This window comes from Piliocolobus tephrosceles, chromosome X (genome assembly GCF_002776525.5).
Source record: "Piliocolobus tephrosceles isolate RC106 chromosome X, ASM277652v3, whole genome shotgun sequence".
NCBI classification, from domain to species: domain Eukaryota; kingdom Metazoa; phylum Chordata; class Mammalia; order Primates; family Cercopithecidae; genus Piliocolobus; species Piliocolobus tephrosceles.
In genome coordinates, this window is record NC_045455.1 from 18,198,607 (window position 1) to 18,219,590 (window position 20,984).

At 40.5% G+C, this 20,984-nt stretch overlaps 1 protein-coding gene across 2 annotated transcripts in view; it reads right to left on the reverse strand.

The window, feature by feature from the left end:
* Positions 1 to 20,984, reverse strand: part of LOC111546581 (dnaJ homolog subfamily C member 3) — a 107,848-nt gene that overhangs the window by 62,782 nt on the left and 24,082 nt on the right. Inside the window, exons 1-3 of one of the 2 annotated variants that reach the window (XM_023218051.2) lie at positions 15,118 to 15,414; positions 14,350 to 14,460; positions 610 to 734 (exon numbers count right to left, since the gene is read on the reverse strand). In XM_023218051.2, the coding sequence (XP_023073819.1) occupies positions 610 to 678 (69 nt within the window). In that variant the 5' untranslated portion in view covers positions 679 to 734; positions 14,350 to 14,460; positions 15,118 to 15,414. Of the gene's footprint in view, positions 1 to 609; positions 735 to 14,349; positions 14,461 to 15,117; positions 15,415 to 20,984 lie in introns of those variants that run through there. The other variant, XM_023218049.2, reaches the window with a different exon arrangement.

A 20,984-nucleotide genomic window follows, 5' to 3' on the forward strand; every position in this document is an offset into this window, starting at 1 on the left:
GTGGTTGTCAATTCTGCCTCTGAAAGCCCCACCTGAGTTCTACCTCATGAGTCCCTCCCTGTTCACATGTCTATCACAACCTTTATGGTGACCTGCCAATCATCAGAATTTCCTACTAGGCTACAAGTTTCTCCATGCCTGAAGCTTGCGGATTGGTTCCAGGGGATGTCTCTGCTAATTTAGCATTTTATTGTCACCACAAATCATAGCCCAATTAAGTAATCCCCACTTTACTCTTCCTGGTACAGCCTTAAGTAGAACTGCCATCAGTCACCTGATAGCCTCTTAATTCAGCCTCTTCATAATCTCATGTCTCAGCCTCACATCTTGCCTCACACTCCATCCTCCATACAGATTTGTCTTTCTAAACCACAAAGCTGACATCACTGCCAGACTTCCGAAAAAAAACATCTAATGTACCCGCTGTTCTCTTTCACACTGATGTTTGATTCTAGGGACTTTGAATTTCTCGTTTCTCAGTCTGCTATATCACTGTAGCTTTGATCTCTTCCAGCTATGTCTAGCATGCCAGTCCTCACCTTATGAAACAAATTAACTCTCCCCAAGTTCTGTTAAGTTCCCCTTTAAAGAAAGTTTAGATATACTTACTGCAGTGAAGTCCATCTTCAATTGAATCACTTTAGTTAAATCAGGAAGTGCAGCTTTTGATTTACCCATAGCTAAAAAGACAGTAGCCCTCCGATAATAAGCAATATAGTTATCAGGGTCACCATCTGAAAATTAAAATATTACCTCTTAGTCATTTATTCAAAAATTAAAAAAAAAAAAAATCACCTGGACAGTATCAGCACTCACAACTCTACTAATACGGACATTAAGAATCTCATCATCAAAAAGGAGTCATGTTGCCGAGCAAGATCAGTACAAATAGACCTAGAATAGGGGTCAGCCAACTATAGCCCGAGTCACATCCAACCCGCAGACCTCAGTTAAGAATGTTTTTTACAGTTCTTAAAAGTTGCCCAAAAAAAGAAAGAACAAAAGAAAAATATAAGACTGTGGCTGCAAAGCTGAAAATAACTTGTCTAGCCCTTTAGAAAAACAGTTCACAAACCCCTGGTCTAGAATATTAACTATATTCAACTTATAACCTTTTTATTGGGGGTGTGGGGGACAAGGTCTCTGTCACCCAGGCTGGAGTGCAGTGGCATGATCATGGCCCTCTGCAGCCTTGACCTCCCACGCTCAAGCAATCCTGCCACCTCAGCCTTCTGAGAGACTGGGACAACAGGTGTATTCCACCACAGCCAGCTAATTTTTTTTTTTTTTTTATTTTTTGTAGAGAGTCTCACCATGTTGCCCAAGCTGGTCTTGAACTCCTGGCTCCAGCAACCCTCCTACCTCAGCTACTCAAAGTGCTGGGATTACAGGCATGAGCCACTGCACCCAGCCTCAACTCATAACTTTTATAAGTATGCAATTCAGTTTGTCTCTGTGGAGATTTTCCTAAGTGAAATACTAAGAATGTGGACTACGCACATTAGTGTACAGGGTTTTAGAAATGTATAAACCTCTAACTAAATTGATATATTGAATGTATAATCTCTGCTCCCTCACAAACTCCAACTAGAATGGAGGTGAAGAAATCAAGGTACAAGGACAAAGGAGGAGAACAGAAATGAGAGAGACTAGAGAAAGGGACTAGAAAAGTTAAGATTTGTAAGGAAAGCAGAAAGATGAATTAGGTTTCTGAGCTAATTTTACTCTGCTTATTAGCACCTACAAAGTAGAGAAAAGAGTGGATTCAATCAGAAGCAAATCTTTTGCAGAACAATCCTTCTAAAACGCAATTTGGAAATATAAGTATATAAAGAATTCTAAAACTAACCTTGACAAAAGCCGGCCATCAATCTTTTAAAAATAAAAGATTTACCTACTCAGGTGTTCATCATCATAAGATACACAATTAAACTCCCCAAAAGTTATACTCCTAAAGCTTTTGTCATTTGGAAAAATTACAATAGGAGAATCTATATGGCAGGACAGTCCATAATCATTCAAAATTATGGTTGTAAACAGTTGTTAACGGCATTGAAAATGCCAGGGGAAGGTGGGTCAGAAAAAGAGAATAGGCTATACAAACAAACATGAAAGTAGACATACAAATGGCCAATGAGCACATGAAAAGATGCTCTCCATCACAAATCACAAATCATTAGGAAAATGCAAATCAAAACCATACTGATCTGCATGGGGGAACAAAAAGCAATAAAAACTAAACTAATAAAAACTAAAAAAGCAAAAACCAAAAAAAAAAAAACCACACTGAGATACCAGTTCACATCCATTAGGATGGCCATTATGAAAAATAAAAAGATAAAATAACAAGTGTTCGCAAGGTGTGGAGAAATTGGAGCACCTGTGCACTGTTGGTGGGATGTAAAATGGTATGGCCACTGTGGAAAACAGTAAGATGATTTCTCAAAAAATTAAATGTAAAATTACCATGTGGTCCAGTAATTCTGCTACTGTGTATATACACCAAAGAAATAAAAGCAAGGGTCAAATATGTATTCAAACACACATGTTCATAGCAGTATTATTCACAATAGGACAAAGACAGAAACAAGCCCAAAGTCCGTCAGTGGATGACTGGATAAACAGGTGGGATATACTATACATACAACAGGTTATTCATTCAGCCTTAGAGAGAAATGAAACTCCCAGGCATGCTACAACATGGATGAACCTTAAAAACATTATGCTAAGTGAAATAAGCCAAGACACAAAAGGAAAATATTGCATATGAGGTACCTAACATACTCAAATAATAGAGACAGAAGGTAGAATAGTGGTTGCCAGTGGCTGGTGTAGAGGGTTAGGAACAGGGCCCTATTGTTTAATGGATACAGAGTTTCAGTTTGGGATAATGAAAAAGTTCTGGAGATGGATAGTGATGACTCCCCAACAATTTGAATACACTTAATGCCACTGAATTGTACACTTACAAATGGTTAAAATGGTAAATTTTCATGCACTTTACCACAATAAAAAAGTAAAAGTATGAACCAGTCAGAAAAAAAAATGTATTTTTTTAAAAAGGAATTGGGTATTTTAACAATAAAAAAACCTTCTTTTTCTTAAGTCTAAAAATGAAAATATATGATCCCAGCTAATCATCACTAAAATTTCTTTACTAAACAACTTCCCTTAGAAGGCAAGGACAGGAGAGCAAAATCAGTAGCCTGAATACAGGATATTTCTTAAAAATACTGTAATTAACTTGAGCAAAGAGTAGGAAACAGAGTAACTACATTTAGAACATGCTTGATATACAGTATTTTTCAGTTCCGTTTATATTTTATTTGTATGGTACAATAAATTAAAATTTTATGGGTTTGGTTTGTGAACTGGCCATAGAATGATTTCATACCTAAGAATTACTAACATTTAAGTGACGCACCAGAGAGCAGAAGGCAGTTCACTGCATGTCAACAGTGGCTATCCATGCAGAGAGATGGGGTTTCTTCTTTCTGCAGTCCATGTATTCCAAAATGTTTCACAATGCATATGGATTAATTTTATATTCATTAATTTTTTTAAAAAACTTAAGTTATCCAGGGTTATTCACAGTAAGCAAAGAATAATACCGTAAATACCATGATTTAAGGCCTGAAGAACACAACCCCATCAATTTCATATGTCCAAATCCTACTCAATCTTTGAGGCACAGCTCAAATGACTTATTTGACTATACATGGAAAAATAAACCTTTCCTTCTCTCAAATTCCATAACATTCTATAATTCCGTTACTGCACCTAACACTAAGCAATGATTATTCATTATTTATACACATTTGGCCCTCTTTATTCATGGGTTCCGCATCTGTGGATTCAACCACCCTCAGACTGAAAATATTTAGGGGAAAAAAAACTGTGTCTGTATTGAACATGTACAGACTTTTTTCATTATTCCCTAAAAAGCACAGTAAACTATTATTTACACAGCATTTACGTGGCATACAGTAAACTGCATTAGATTTGTATTTGGAAAAACCTGACCATTCCAATCCAAGAAGAAAAAATCTCCAGAGAGGACTGCGTATGACTTTTGTATTAAGGATCCCATCATATACAAAAATTGTCTACATATAGTATTTCTGGAGTGTTCACTTTCACTGATTTTACTGTTCAGTTTTTAGGCATTTTAAGATAGGAAATGGAATTAGAACTGCAATTATAACACCAAACCTACAAAAATAAAGAATCTGTTGTACTGTAAGATATATATTTGGTCTTCTTCCAGTTTCCTGACATACAGCTCCTACAACCCATGGGATCTCTGGAGTGATTACTTTTTTGTATACTAATGAAATGGTTGGTAGCTGGGCACCCCTAGATAGTTTCAGGATGGGAGCTAGTTGCCAGGGGAACCTACCAGGTGAAAACGTCGGAACTTTGAGTACCCTCTACCCTCCTAGGGTTGTTGAAGGTTGAGTTGGTTACCAATAGCCAATGATATAATAAATCATAACTAAGTGATAAAACTTCCACAAAAATCTAAAATGACAGAGTCTGGAAGAACTTCCATGCAGCCAAAAACATGGAGGCTCCTGGAGGATGGTACACCCAGAGAGGGCAAAGAAACACCATATCCCTTCCCATATGCCTGGCCCTATGCATCTCTTCCATCTATTTGGTTGTTCATCTGTATCCTTTGTAATATCCCATAATAAACCAGTAAACGTAAGTGTTTCTCTGAGTTCTGTGAGCTGCTCTAGCAATTAACTGAACCCAAGGAAGGGATCATGGGAATCCTCATTTACAGCCAGTCAGTCAGAAGCATAGGTAAAACAACCAGGGCCTTAGGAATGGCTTCTGAAGTCAGGAGCGGTCTTGTGGCGCTGAGCTCTCAATCTGTGGGATCTTAGGCTACCTCCAGGTAGACAGGGTCAGAACTGAACAGAATTAGATGATATCCAGCTGCTGTCTGCTGAAGACTCTGTAGGATTACTTGGTGGAGAGAAATTCCCACACATTTTGATGAACAGAGGTCACAGACGTATTCTGCACTGTGAGAATATAACAGGAGAAACTGAATTTCTTTGTACTCCGAGAATCAAATGACAATAGTTTCATACATGAATCAAGAATCAATTTTCTGGCGAGGCACAGTGGTTCATGCCTGTAATACCAGCACTTTGGGAGACCAAGGCGGGTGTATCACTTGAGGCCAGTAGTTCAAGACCAGCCTGGCCAATATGGTGAAACGGCGTCTCTACTAAAAATATTAAAATTAGCCAGGCATGGTGGTGCACACCTATAATCCCAGCTACTCCAGAGGCTGAGGGAGGAGAAACGCTTGAACCCAAAAGGTGGAGGTTGCAGTGAGCTGAGATCACACCACTGCACTCCAGCCTGGGTGACACTGCGAGACTCCATCTCGGTTTTCTTAGAGGCATCGGGTCACTTGCATGGTAAATCAAAATAGCCTTCCCTGGTTCTTCATCTTAAAATACCAACAGTTCCTGGAAGTAGAGTCCATTCCTACATCACTGTGCATGAAGTAGCAACTGAAACAAGACTCGGTTTAGAAATGCATGCTTAGTTTTTACCAACACAAGATTTGATAACCTTGGAAATAACTACTTTTCCTATTATCCATCCAATATATAATATTGTTCATTATGTAAGTTATTTGCAAGCCTACATATGGAAATACTATATTTCATTTTAAACCACATAATTCAAATCCTTATACTAGCTTATTATTATGGGAGATGGATTTAACCTCTACCCAGAATCCTAAAACTATCAAACAATTCAATTATGAGAAAATTATCCAGAATAAAACAATACAACTACTATCTGGAGAAAACACATCAGAAAGCGAATTACAAGTGATGCTGTAATTGGTGGTAGTGAGAGGCACAGGAAAAACACACTAGCCTGGTGTATTAGTCCGTTTTCATGCTGCTGATAAAGACACACCCAAGACTGAGTACTTAAAAAAAAAAAAAAAAAGAAGAAGTTTAATGGACTCACAGTTCCATGTGGCTGGGGAAGTCTCACAATCATGGCAGACAGCAAAAGGCACATCTTACATGGCAGCAGACAAGAGAGAATGAGAGCCAAGCGAATTTATAAAATCTTCAGAACTCGTGAGACTTATTCACTACTGTGAGAACAGTATGGGGGGAACCACCCCCATGATTCAATTATCTCCCACCAGGTCCCTCCGACATGTGGGAATTATGGGAGCTATAATTCAAGATGAGATTTGGGTGGGGACACAGCCAAACCATATCATCTGGATACGGAAAAGGTTTTATTTTTGCGCCCAGCTCACCCAACTAAACTCCTTCATTCAACAATTTACTAAACTTACCAGACATTAAAATAGTAGCATAGCTCAGAACCTTTTGAACTGGAATATGACCTTCAGAAAGTTGCTAGAGCACTTTTTGTTTCCTTTTGTGTACATGTAAACAGTAATATTTGTCCTCATTTCAGAAGTGAGGCTGAAATGTGATGAGAGAGCACCATAACAAGTTTAAGTGATATAAAAATGTAGAAATGGATTTTGTTTTTTGATTCAGCAAAACTACGTAAGCGTTCTTACGAAGTAAATGAAGAAATCGATCATTTCACACTGCCCACCATTTAATCTTCCACTTAAGACATTCGTTCATGCCAGATATACCTAAGACCCTCTGTAAAGTCTATTAAATTTAGGGTTTCAGATCCCAGGATTCATTATCCCCACAGTTCTTTTTTGATAAACACACATCTCATAAGAGTTTAAAAAGGCCACAACACCCCATCATCATCTACTGCATAATCCTATTGATATGGGAGGGGAGCAGGGAAGTGCTGGGTAGAGAAGGGTGGGGTCCCTGGTGAGGGCTGGACCCTTGGGCCTGTGCCCACGGACCTAAGTGAGAACGGGCACTCCTGTTTCCATGCCCAAATGTTGCATTTTCCAAGATCACACTGGCCAGCCACGTACCCCATACTGTATCCATATAAATCCAAGACCTTAAGCAGACACAGACACAAACGACTGGATGTCTACAGGAGAAGAACATACCATAAGACACTGGCAGAGCAGAGATGGCACAGCGACATGGATGCCAAGGGGAGTTCAGCCAGGAGCGGCCATAGAAGAGTCTGGCCGCTGGGCAGCCTGACTCCAGAGGAAGACCACCTTCCCACTCTGGGGGGATCCCCCACTTTCGGCTCCCTATCCATCTTGCTGAGAGCCACCTCCATCACTCAGTAAACCTTGCATTCAACCTTCCAGCCCACATATGATCTGATTCTTCCAGTACACTGAGTAAGAACTCAGGCTGTGACACTGGCCCCATCCTTGCAATAAGGCAGAGGGTCTACTGAGCTGACTAACACAAGCCATCTGCAGATGGCATAGCTGAAAGAGCACACTGTAACACACGCCCACTTGGGCTTCAGGAATCCTAGACATTGCCATGGGGCCGGAGCCCAAAAGCGCTCCCCACGGCCTCTTCACCTGCCCATCTGTGTGTTCCCGGTAAGGGTTTGAGCAGCAGGGCCCCGAAGACGGAAGCCACAACTCTGTCGCACGCCCTGCAAGGCAGATATGAGAACTCTCCCATTTCACTATAATAGAAAATTTAAAATATATTTTCTGGGTTTTTTGTTTTTGTTTTTGTTTTTTTGTTTTTGAGGCAGAGTGTCACTCTGTCGCCCAGGCTGGAGTACAATGGCATGATCTCGGCTCACTGCAACCTCCGCCTCCCGGGTTCAAGCAGTTCTCGTGCCTCAGCCTCCCGAGTAGCTGGGATTATAGGCTACTGTCACCATGCCCGGTTAACTGTTTGTATTTTTAGTAGAGACACGGTTTCACCATGTTGGCCAGGCTGGTCTCGAACTCCTGACCTCAGGTGATCCACCCACATCAGCCTCCCAAAGTGCTGGGATTACAGGCGTGAGCCACCACGCCCAGCCTTAAACTTTATTTTCTATAGTTTGTTATGAACAATGTGTCCTACATGAACTAAAATGATAAATGGTCTTCCTAGAAATCAAGATGTGTGGCCAGGCACAGTGACTCATGCCTGTAATCCCAACGCTTTGGGAGGCCAACGCGGGGCGGATCACCAGGTCAAGAAATCGAGACCATCCAGGCCAACATGGTGAAACCCTGTCTCTACTAAAAATATGAAAATTAGCTGGGCGTGGTGGCACATGCCTGTACTCCTAGCTGCTCAGGCTGCTCGGGAGGCCAAGGCAGAATCGCTTCAACCTGGGAGGCAGAGGTTGCAGTGAGCTGAGATCGTGCCACTGCACTCCAGCCTGGCGACAGCAAGACTCCGTCTCAAAAAAACAAAAAAAAAAAAGAATTATGATGTGTATCCCATTTGAGAGTCACTGCTACTTGCCAGATAATGTTGAACAAAATGACACTTTATTTGGGAGACAGTTTCACTCTGTCGTCCAAGCCAGAGCACACTGGCACCATCAGCTCAATGCCTCCTCAAACTCCTGGACTCAGGCAATCCTTCCACCTCAGCCTCCCAAGTAGCTAGGACTACAGGTGGGCACTGCCATGCCTGGTTGACTTTTTTTTTTTTATTTTACTTTTGTGGAGACGAGCTCTTGCAATGTTGCCCAGGTTGGTCTCAAACTCCTGGCTTCAAACAATCCTCCTGTCTCAGCCTTCCAAAGTGCTCAAAGTGCTAGAATTACAGTTGTAAGCCACCACACTGGCCTGTTATTCAGATTCAGAATGCACTAGCAATGACTTACATTCTCCCTTTACTAAATCACACCAATAAATTGCCATGTTTCAGCATCACAGATTTATACCTCTTGGTGAACATGGTAACATTTTACTGGGAATTTTGGGAAAGAGTTGTCTCAAAAAGCCTTGTATTGCAGTGATAAAGCTACAAAAAAAGGAGCAGTCATTTAAAACTACTTTAATTATATGCCATAGCCCTTGATGTTTCTAATACACGTGAGACTAAGAAAACAATAAAGTATAAAATAGGTAGAAGGTATATACATTTCTGCAAATATTCTAATGGTAGTAGGTAAGAATAAATACTTTAAGACACACTTTTTCTAAGACAGTAAGTGAAAAAATTTTAAATTGCCATGCTGCAGCACTGAAGACAGTTTGAATCACCAGAAAAAGTGTGGACTTAGTAACGATGTGGTCACACAGTAAATAGCCCTTAGTGAAAAAACTTGTGCAAATTATTGTGCAAAGTAACCACTATTTCTTAAGATGAGTTAGTCATTGAAATGCAAACTTCCTAACAGAAATGTCACATAGTTAAGAAACCCTTTATTATAGCAAACCTGTTTTTAGAAAAGTCTTAATTTTCGGAGACACAAAAATTGTATTTCTACATTCTTTATATATCCTATTGCACATTTTTTTTTTTTTTTTTAAAGAAAAAAAACAAGACGGAGAAGGAGAGAGACAGAGTCTCACTCCATCGCCCAGGCTGGAGTGTGGTGGCACAATCACAGCTCACTGCAATCTCCAACTCCTGAGCTCAAGCAGCCCTCCTGCCTCAGCCTCCTGAGTGTATACTATTTTCAAAGAAATATTTATATTCATTATTACCATCTGATTTTCACAAAAATTCTCATGGGTGACACAGTGAAAACTGCTGGGAACTTGCAGGTAACTTTTTAAAGTGTGCATTTTCTTACATAACTGGACCAATGTCACAGGATTATCCAGTGGCAAGGCCAAGATTAAAATCTGTTTCCCTTTTCAAGGTAATCCACAAAGCTATACTTTCTAATAGCTTCATAAAGTACACGATAGAAGTTCTCTGTATATTTATAGAGCAGGCTACTGCAGTGGAACTATTTATGTTTCACCTGACATCCCAACAGGTGTGAGCTACCCCTACATTCCAAGGTGAGATTTCTAGGGCCACGTGAAAAGTTTATAAGTGTCCTCTTTGCAGGGCAGAGTAGACTGACCGGCGTATCTGACTCATCCCCGAAAAATCTAAATGGCAAGAGACTAGCAGGCTCTCTGCTCTCATAAGAAGGAAGAAGGGGTTGCTATTTGGACCGTCCTCTGTCTACAGACATGGTCAAGGCAAAGAATACATGTATGCTTCTCACAGACCAAAGAGAGCTGGCTTGGGTTGTCTTGAATCTCATCCACAAGGCGACTCGAGAAGTCCTTTGCATTTCCATAAGACGTTTTAGAATCAGCTAGTCAATTTCAATGAAATAAAGTGCTAGAATTTGATTAGATTTAATTGAATCTGTAGACCAATCTGCGGGCCACTTGACATCTTTACAATATTGAATCTTCCTATTCACAAACATGGTATATCTCTTAATTTTAAGTGTTTTGTAAGTTTCTTATAACTATTTTTGGGGTTTTCAGCAAAGTGTTCTTGTACATCTTTCATTAGGTTTATTCTCAGGGTTCTTTTTGTATTTGCTTATTGCTAATATATAGACTCTGTTGCTACAAAAGTATGTTGAATTTGTTATCTAGTGAGTGGCCTTGCTAAATTCATTTCAATTATGATAGTTTGCAGATTATTTGTGTATCATCAAGTTCTCTATGACAGTTTTATTTCTTCCTTTCTCAAACTCTTTATGCCCTTTATGCCCTATTTCTTGCCAAATTATAGTGGCTGGGCAATTGTATTAGTTTGTTCTCACACTGCTAATAAAGACACACCCAAGACTGGGCAATTTGTAAAGGAAAGAGGCTTAACTGACTCACAGTTCAGCATGACTGGGGAGGACTCAGGAAATTTACAATCATGGCAGAAGGGGAAGCAAACACATCTTCTTCACATGATGGCAGGAAGGAGAAGTGCCAAGCAAAAGGGGGGAAAAGTCCCTTACAAAACCATCAGACCTCGTGAGAACTCACTATCATGAGAACAGCATGAGGATAACCACTGCCACGATTAAATTAACTCCCACCGGGTCCCTCCCATGACAAAAATAAGTAAAACTATATTTTCCCATAACATAATGTTGTATATGGAAAATCCTAAAGAAACAACACAAACACAGAAATTATTAGAGCTAATAAACAAGTTCAGCAAGGTTGCAAGACAGAAAATTGGTATAAAAATTGCACTGGCTAGGCCAGGCACAGTGGCTTATGCCTGTAATCTCAGCTCTTTGGGAGGCGGGTGGATGACTTGAGGTCAGGAAGCTCAAGACCAGCCTGGCCAACATGGTGAAACCATCTCTACTAAAAATACAAAAATTAGCTGGATGTGGTGGTGCATGACTGTAATCCCCGCTACTTGGGAGGCTGAGGCAGGAGAATCGCTTAAACCTGGGAGACAGAAGTTGCAGTGAGCCAAGACTGCACTACTACACTCCAGCCTCCTGGATGACAGAGTGAGACTCTGCCTCAAGAAAGAAAAAAACAAAAAAACAAAAAACAAAAAAACTGCATTAGCTAGGACCTCTAGCAGAATGTTGATTACAAGTAGTAACAGTGGGTATCCTTGTCTCATTCTCCACTCAGCAGTGGTGGGGTATGGGGAGAGCTATGAATATTCACCATAAAGTATGATGGTAGCCATAGGATTTTTGGTGTACTCATCAATATAGATTCCCAAACTGTTTAAAAGGTATTTTTTCTTTCACAAATGGTGTTAAATATTTATCAAATACTTCTTCTGCACCTTTGAAATAATATTTTTCTCCTGTAGTCTTTTAATGTGATGACTTAAACAGACTTTTGAATGCCAAACCGAATTTACATCCTTGTAATAGAAACCAGTGGTGTGTGTATGTGTTTGTGTGTACAAACATAATATTTGGACTTCTTTAAAATTTAGATTCATTTGCCATTAGGTTTTTCAGAATTTGTGTAGTTATGTTCATGAGACTTTCCTATAATATTTTTATTGTAATGTTCTTACACTTGGAAGAACGTGTATTCTGTAGCTGTGTGCAGGTGTTATGTGTATTTCAATTGGGTCAAGTTAACATCTTTACTGTTTGTTTTCCTATATACTACTGAAAGAGGCTAAAGCCTTCCACTATAATCATGAATTTATTCATTTCTCCTTTTAGTTCTGTCAATTCTTGCTTTATGTATTTAGAGGTTATATTATTAGACTCACATCCATTTAAAATTGATATTTTCTGGTAGAGTGAACCCTTTAATTGTGTGGAATGGCTTTCTCTACTACTCACAAAGGTATCTTTTTTTCACTTTTCCCCTCATTTTTCAACTTTTCTATGTTCTTATAATTATGCCATGTCTCTTGAGTAGAGTTTTGGTTTTTTGTTTTTTTAATTTGGAGATGGAGTCTCACTCTGTCGCCCAGGCTAGAGTGCAATGGAGCGATCTTGGCTCACTGCAACCTCCGCTCCCAGGTCTAAGCGATTCTCCAGTCTCAGCTTCCCATGTAGCTAAGATTATAGGTGGCCACCACCATGCCTGGCTAATTTTTATATTTTTAGTAGAGACGGGTTTCACCATGTTGTCCAGGCTGGTCCCAAACTCCTGATCTCAAGTGATCCGCCCACCTCAGCCTACCAAAGTTCTGGGATTACAGGTGTGGGCCACCATGCCCAGCCGTGAATAGAGGTTTCTAATCAAAAAAATCTGTTTCCTATGAGTTCAGAGAGCTAATAACATCTGTAATAAAAATCTGAGTTTAAGAAAAATGCATAAAGAAAAGTATGACAAACCAAAACCTAACTACATTGAGTTTATATAATAAATTACAACAATAGGATGATAGTTTTTCTGAGAGCACAGCTGTATCTTATGAAAAAACATACCAGCTGGGCATGGTAGCTCACATCTATAATCCAAGCACTTTGGGAGGCTGATGCAGATGGCTTGAAAACAAGAGTTTGGCTAGGCAACATGGCAAAACTCAGTTTCTATTAAAAAATACAAAAATTAGCTGGGCATGGTGGCATGCACCTGTAGTCCCAGCTACTCGGGAGGCTGAGGTGGGAGGATCACCTGAGCCCAGGAGGCAGAGGTTGCAGTGAGCCAACATCACACCACTGCACTCCAGCCTGGATGACAGAGCAAGATCCTGTCTCAAAAAAAAAAAAAAAAAAAAAAAACCACCCTCCCTACCTGTCAGGTTGTTAACTAGACACACTCAACCATTCAAATCAAGGTAAAAATACATAAGTAAATAAAAAAGACTCTGAGGAAAGTTAATGTCAAAAAGTCCCAGCACAAAAGTTTAGCAGTGACTCATAAGGAAATCCAGGCCAGGTATGGTGGCTCATGCATACAATCTCAACACTCTGGGAGGCCAAGGCAGGAGGACTGCTTGAGCCCACAAGTTTGAGACCAGCCTGGACAACAATATATAAAAAATGAAAGTTGTAAAAAGTAGCTGGATATAGCAGCACACACCTATAATCCCAATTATTCAGGAGACTGAGGTTGCAGTAAGCCATAATCACACCAATGCACTACAGCCTGGGTGACAGAGCAAGACCCTGTCTCAAAAAAAAAAAAAAAAAAAAAAGAAAAGGAAAGAAAAAAACAAAAGAGAGAAAATCCATTAAGCCTTCATTAAGAACCTATTTATTCTGGTCATCTCACTTCTTACAGTCCTAACAGATGAACAGCTTCAACAACAGTTGATTCTACAGACAGACACGAATAAGAAATAAGCAACAGTGTAAATAAAGAGCAGCTGGGGTCTGACCAACACTGAAGAGGCAATGAACTGCAGTATCTCCCAAGGGTATCAAGTAAACATATTGAAAACCCAAGTCATCAAGAAAATTAAACTGCATTCAGTAAAATCTGTTCAAAAAGTAAAAAGCCAGCCAGGCGCGGTGGCTCATGCCTGTAATCCCAGCACTTTGGGAGGCCTAGGCGGGTGGATCATGAGGTCAGATCAAGATCATCCTGGCTAACATGGTGAAACCCCATCTCTATTAAAAATACAAAAAATTAGCCGGCATGGTGGCGGGCGCCTGTAGTCCCAGCTACTCGGGAGGCTGAGGCAGGAGAATGACATGAACCCGGGAGGTGGAGCTTGCAGTGAGGCAAGATCGCACCACTGCACTCCAGCCTGGGCAACAGTGGCAGAGCAAGACTCCGTCTCAAAAAAAAAAAAAAAGTCAGAAGCCAAATAATACACTGAGAAAAGCTGCTTGTCACAATTATCTTGAATTATCCTTGGTAGTAGCAGGCCTCACTAACCTTCAAAATTTTCTCATGTTAGATGCACATACATTTAAATGTTAAACATTTATTTTATCAATCCATTTTGCTCAGAATCCCACAAATATATTTAAATGTTTTATTTAAACATGAAATAATGTTTATTTTAAATGTTATTTAAAAAGAAGAGCTATTACTAGAATTCACTAAGACAGTGAGTGATTTGGTCCCATGATACAAACCTACGGCAGCATGAAACTGAGATAAAGCATCAGCTAGCTGTCCAGCTGCAAGTAATTTCTTGCCCAATTCAAGATGTTTCTCAACATCTGCATTTACTCCACATTCGGCACCTAAAAATAAAATTAAAAACAATCAGTTAACTTTCCACGAACCAAGATTTAATTCTAAAAAATATAATATTAAAAATAGTTATCTGTCTCAGTCATCTACTCAGATGAGAAAACTCACAGAAGCTGAAAAATGATGTAAAGAACATAACATAAAATACAAACCCTATTTCATTTTATGGAGTACATGACAAAAAATATACCCATCTTGACCTAATTAGTCAAAAGAATGTAACCAGTCTAGAAAATAAAGTTGTGTAATGCAGAAGTAGTAAAAATATTTTGAACAATAAAATGAAAATTGTTTGAAGTTAGAATCTCACCTTTAATGAATATCATATAGACTGTTATAACATTTAAGTATTTATTAAGCACCTACAATGCACTAGGCACTATTCTAGGTATCTGGCATAAGTGAGCAACATTCAAAAACTCCTGCCCCTCATACCCTCCTGGCACCTGATGTTATCGTGGGAGGAGACAGACATGATAAATAAGTAAATTACATAGTATGTTACGTGAAAAGTACTGTGGAAAAAGTCAAACCATGTAAAGAGGTAAGGAGTTCAGGGTACTTAGAGTAGTAGACAAGGGGGTAAAGGGCAGGACTTCTTGAGAAGCTGACATCTGAGCAAGACTTGAAAAAAGTGAGGAACTCACCATGCAGACAGCTAGGAAAAGAGCTTCCAGGAAGAGGGACCAGCTAGTGCAAGGGTCCTAAGTCGGGAGCATGCAGATATGTTCCAGAAACAGCAGAGAGGCCTGGATGGCTGCAGCAGAGCCAAGAGGAAGATAGTGGTATGAGGTCAAAGAACTAGAGGACCTGACTATGGCTTTGAATATTTACTTGTCTTAAAACAGGGAACTACTGCAGAATCAATAACATGATCTGATGGACTAGGCCAATTATCAATGTATTGCCTCTGGCTCTGAATTCATCCTTCGGTACTTGCACTGCAATAAAGGCCTGGAGTTTGCAAGCATTTCCTCTTTACAGTGAGTATAATGTTACGCTTTGTCAGTATAGGGCACTGAAGCAACACCGCAGAAAGCACACTTCCTAGTTCTGCTTGCTGTATGTTACTGTCTTCTGGCTCCTGCTGCATGGTCTGTCATGGAGTGGACTTCCTGGTGCTTGGTATGGATGAGGAGGACATCCGGGGTACTTAGCCATAGCTGTATGCCCAGGGGTCCAGTTCCTCAGTGATCTGGCAACATCAGCCCACACACTCCAGATTTCACACCCACAGAAGCACCTGGACTCCCTTCATAGACAGGCTGACCAGCCTTGGCTCACCTATATGTGAAAGGATTGTTTTCTGCTTACCCAGTTACTATGGACCAGCCACCCAGTAATCTTCTTCATCAGCAAACCTGGGCTACAGCTGTACCTTCTCCAGTAAGATCTAAACCCCAGCCTGGTAGAGGGGACCCCTCTTGCAGGTTGGTCCTTCCTTGAGGCTGTCTCTTAGTCCTAGAATATCCGTCAGAGTTCTCTTTACTAGTTACTCTTCTATCATAACTTAATGGTTCTGAGATTAAACTTCCCCTTTCTAAGTAACTACATGATTTCTGTCTCTCCTCAATGGACCATGAGTGACACACGACTGGTATTGGGAGCAGTCCTAGGTGACAGACCCACAGAGATGCAATTTGAGGACTGGTTTGGTCATGATCTTGGGCTTCAATGCAGTGCTAAGTTCATCGCCAATGGGAGATGAAATGCTAGTAATCCACAGTAGGTATTGGAGTCACAATTAACTAAGCTATCACTTTGGTTGACTGTAATGAAGTACTAACTGAGGCACCTGTCTTAGAAGCCCAAGTGGCTGCTGCAACTGACCACCATGGCAGAAATTATGAAAATAAGTACTGTGATGTGGGGTGGGTTCTTTTGAGAGCACTAGAGCAGGGTCCCCAAGCCCCCAGCCATGGACCAGTACCAGTCCATGGCCTGTTAGGAACTAGGCCACACAGCAGGAAGTGATCAGCAAGCCAGCGACATTACCACCTGGGCTCTGCCTCCTGTCAGATCAGTGGAGACATTAGATTCTCACAGGAGCACAAACCCTATCACCAATTGCGCATGCAAGGGGTCTAGGTTGTGCATTCCTTATGAGACTCTAACTAATGCCTGATGATCTAAGGTGAAACAGATTCATCCTGAAACCATCCTCCCCCCACCCAACCCAGTCCGTGGAAAAAGTGTCTTCCACAAAACCAATCTCTGGTGCCCAAAAGGTTTGGGAATTGCTGCCCTGGGGCACCTACAGGGAGAAAATAACCAGCTCAGATCCAACTTTCAGCTCAAGTCATGGTCAGATTCAGCTGAAAATCAAATATAAAATTTAATTTGATTATGAGGGTTGCTGAATTAAAACAATAGCTGAATTCATGGTCTCACCAAGTTCCTCCTGTGAAAGTTAGGGCACAGATTAGTAAAGAACAGAATCCTTAAATTTGGAATGGGAATATTTATTTGGACCCAAATGAAACTGACCAACTTGAACCCCGAAGTCCTTCTGAGTCTCCCTTACCAGAAGTAGTTTCCCCCCCTTGTCTGAGGAGATGAGTCTTCCACTGCTTAAAAACCTGAGGACAGCTTTACCTACGGTGGAGGCCTTAAAAGAGGATGCTCATCCTCAAGACACACCCTAACCACTGCCATTGTCACTAACCCATGTCTAATCTTGGCAGGCTCCAGAGGAACAGGTATATACTATGACCCAAAGGAAGTAGGTGAACATACCAAAAGATCTGCTGATAAACGAGCAGAATCCCACAGAACATACACGGCAATAGATTCTAAAGGTGCTAGACCAGGAGGGTGAAATATAACACTACATTGGCTCTAATTCATTTATATGTGCACACTTATAAAGCAGAGGTCAACAAACCGTTTTTGTAAATAAAGTTTTACGAGAACGGGGCCATGCCCATTAATGGATGGGCCATACTGTCTATCGCTGCTTTCACACTGTAGCAGCAGAACAGAGTTGTTGTGACAAAACCCAGATGGCCTCTAAAACCTAAAATATTTACAATCTGACCCTTTACAGAAAAGGTTTGACTACTTCTATACTAGAGATGCCACATTTAATGTGTTAACTCACAAAACTGGAAGCAGCTTTAACAGCTTACTTGATTGGCTGACTGAAACGTGAAGTTTAATTTAATTAGTTAAACATTAATTATATTAATTTAACATTTAATAAGGCTGAGGTTCCAAAGTTTCCCTAGCATAATAAGAGAGAGGAATCCAAAGGCTCCGAGAGACAAGAAGGTTGGACTGGATTTATCATGTGTTACCTACACACTAAACTGCCACTTATGTCCATGAGAGGGCCTAGAAAACACTCCTTTTACTAAGGCATTGAGAAACCTATTAGTGGCCAGGCGCAGTAGCTCACGCCTGTAATCCCAACACTTTGTGAGGCCAAGGCAGGAAAACCGCTTCAGGCCAGAGTTCAAGAGCAGCCTGAGCAACATAATGAGACCTCATCTCTACAAAAATATAAAATAATTAACCAGGTATGGTGGCACACACCTGTAGTCCCACGTATTTAATACTTGGGGGGCTGAGGCAGGAGGATGGATCCTTTGAGCCCAGGAGTTCACGTTTGCAGTGAGCTATGATCGTGCCACTGTATTCCAGTCTAGGAGACAGAGCAAACCTTGTCTCTAAAACAAAAAAATTTTTTTTTAAAGAGAGGGAGAAATGTATTAGTGAGGGACCACCTACAAGGTTTTCAAAATTCTTGTCACTCCCCTTTGTAGGACAGGTATGACTACAGGAGCAAGTCAATATTGAGATAAGTTGAATTCAGTGGGGATGATGGGATTTTAGAGTTGCACAGAAACTTAAGCAGCAGCACTGAACCATCAGAGACAAGGTGGGCACATCAACGCAGAGGCTCTTAATAATCAGGTAGATAAAATGACATACTCTATGGATGTCACTCAACTTCCTTCTCCATCATATCTAAGCTTGTGCAATGGACCCATGAACAAAGTGGCCATGGTGACAGGGATGGAGATTATGAATGGGTTCAAAAACAAAGATTAGGCCAGGTGCGGTGGCTCAGGCCTGTAATCCCAGCACTTCAGGAGGCCAAGGCAGGCAGATCACCTAAGGTCAGGAATTCGAGACCAGCCTGGCCAACATGGCAAAACCCCATCTCTACTAAAAATAAAGAGATTAGCCGGGTGTGGCGGTGCATGCCTGTAATCCCAGCTACTGGGGAGGCTGAGGCAGGAGAATCGCTTGAACCTACGAGGTGGAGGCTGTGGTGAGCCGAGATCATGCCACTGCACTCCAGCCTGGGCAACAATGCAAGACTCTGTCTCAAAAAACAAAAACAAAAACAAACAAACAAAAAAAAAGCCACACAGATGAGTCCTTTCTAAAACTGAAAAAAGTGATCTGGCTAAAGCTATTGCAGAGCATCTGATATGCCAGCGCTGGAGACCAACACTGAATTCCCAGTATGGCACCATGGGTGGGAAAGAGACAGCTGGCCACCTAGTGGCAGATTGATTTAATTTGGTTCTCTTCCATAACACATCCATTTCTCATATTCCACATATGAATTTGCCTGCAATGCTTCTGCCATTCTGTGAGTCACTCCACCATTCATAAACTCACAGAATGTATTACCTACCGTCACAGCATTCTACACAGCACTGTCTCTCATTAAGGAATTCACTTCATAGCGAAAGAGGTGGATAGTGTGCTCACGACACTAAGATTAATTGGTTTTAGCATTGCTCCATCACCTAGAATGGCTTACTAAAGAGTTAAGTAGCAGTACTAGTTAGGAGACAAAAACCTGAATGGATGGGGCTCTGTTTTACAAGCTGCAGTTAGTTTATTATTTCAATCACAGACCATTATATGATGCTATCTTGCCCACAGTCAGAAGATGTCAATCCAGGAATCAAGAAGTAGAAGCAGGCATGGCTCCTCTCGTTATTATACCCACATAACCCACTTGCAAAATTTCTGCTTCTAGTCCTGGCAACTTTGAGCTCGGATGGTTTGGAGATCTTAGTCCTTAAAGGAGAAATGCTTCCAAAGGGGACACAACAATGTTTCCGATTAATTGGAAGATGAGACTGCCACATGGTCATTTTGTACTTCTTATGTTACTGAAACCAACAAGCCAAAACATTGGTTAATCTACTAGTTGGAAAAATGAATCCGAATCACCAAGGGCAAACAAGTGTGCTATTTTGCAATGGAGGCAAAGTAGGTAAGTGGAACCCAGAAGATTCTCTAGGGCGTGTCATACTACTTCTATGCCCAATACAAAGTTAATGAAACGTTACAGCAACCAAAAAACAGAGCAAATAAGACACAGTCCCTTCAAGAAGCAAAGTTTATGAGTCACTCAATCAGGTTAAAAAAAAAAAAAAAAAAAGCCAGAGTAGCTGAAATTCTGGCAGAAGGCAAGAGAGGTATAGGACAGGGAGTAGACGAAGGAAGCCACATATATCAGCTACCATCTCAGACCAGTTACAGACACAAGCTATGTTGTAGCTTTGCATATTTTCTCTTTGATTATATACATGTTTATTTGTATATACAGTCAACTTTCATAATTCAGATTCTGTATTTGTGAATTTGCCTATGCACTAATATTCATTTGTAATCCCCAAACTCATATTCACAGAATTTTCACAGTCATTCAAGAACACATGCATGTTCAGAGCAGCAAAATACTGAAATCACTCCAAGCATATGTTCCAGTTGAGGCTGAACAAGGTAACACTCCATCTTCCTGTGTCAGCTTTCATATTATAAACAAGTGTCCTTTCCACTGTACATTTGGTGCCACTTTTTTGTGTATGCTTCCTGTCACTGATTTCACCATTTCAAGTGACTCCCAAGCATAGTACTGAAGTACTGTCAGGTGTTCCTACGCTCAGGAAAGCTGGGCTGTGCCTTACTGAAAAAAGTCGTGTGTTAGTTAAGCTTTCTTCAAGCATGAAAGATAGTGCCATTAGCTGTAAGTTCAATGTTAATAGATCAACAATCTATAGTAAGGTGTCTTCAAATAGAAACACACAGAAAACAAGGCTATGTCTTGATCTGTTGACATAAGTTGTGATTTGAGGCTTACAGAAACTTAACCTGTATTTCCCCTAAGAGAAATGGTTCAATATTTGCTAAAGCAGTGTTCACGATGACTCTACATAACATAACCACCATGAATAACAAGAATTACCGTACTAACCATATTTTTCTCCCTAATTCCCAATTTTATTTTATACACAAATTGTTGAAGTTAACTTTACAATTTAGTCTTTATATAACTGAATATTGAGTGGGACGGTGATGGAGTTAAGAGTGGTAATTTATGTAGCCAGTGATGGATACGTGACTGATAGAACCAGGAGTCTTCTCCATTAGGGTATGGGTAAGAACTTCCTCACTGCAAGGACAGCTTATCTTTTTAGTTAGAAAATTGTCTCAGGTCTTCTATTCAGGCTGCTATAACAAAAATACCATAAACTGGATGGCTTAT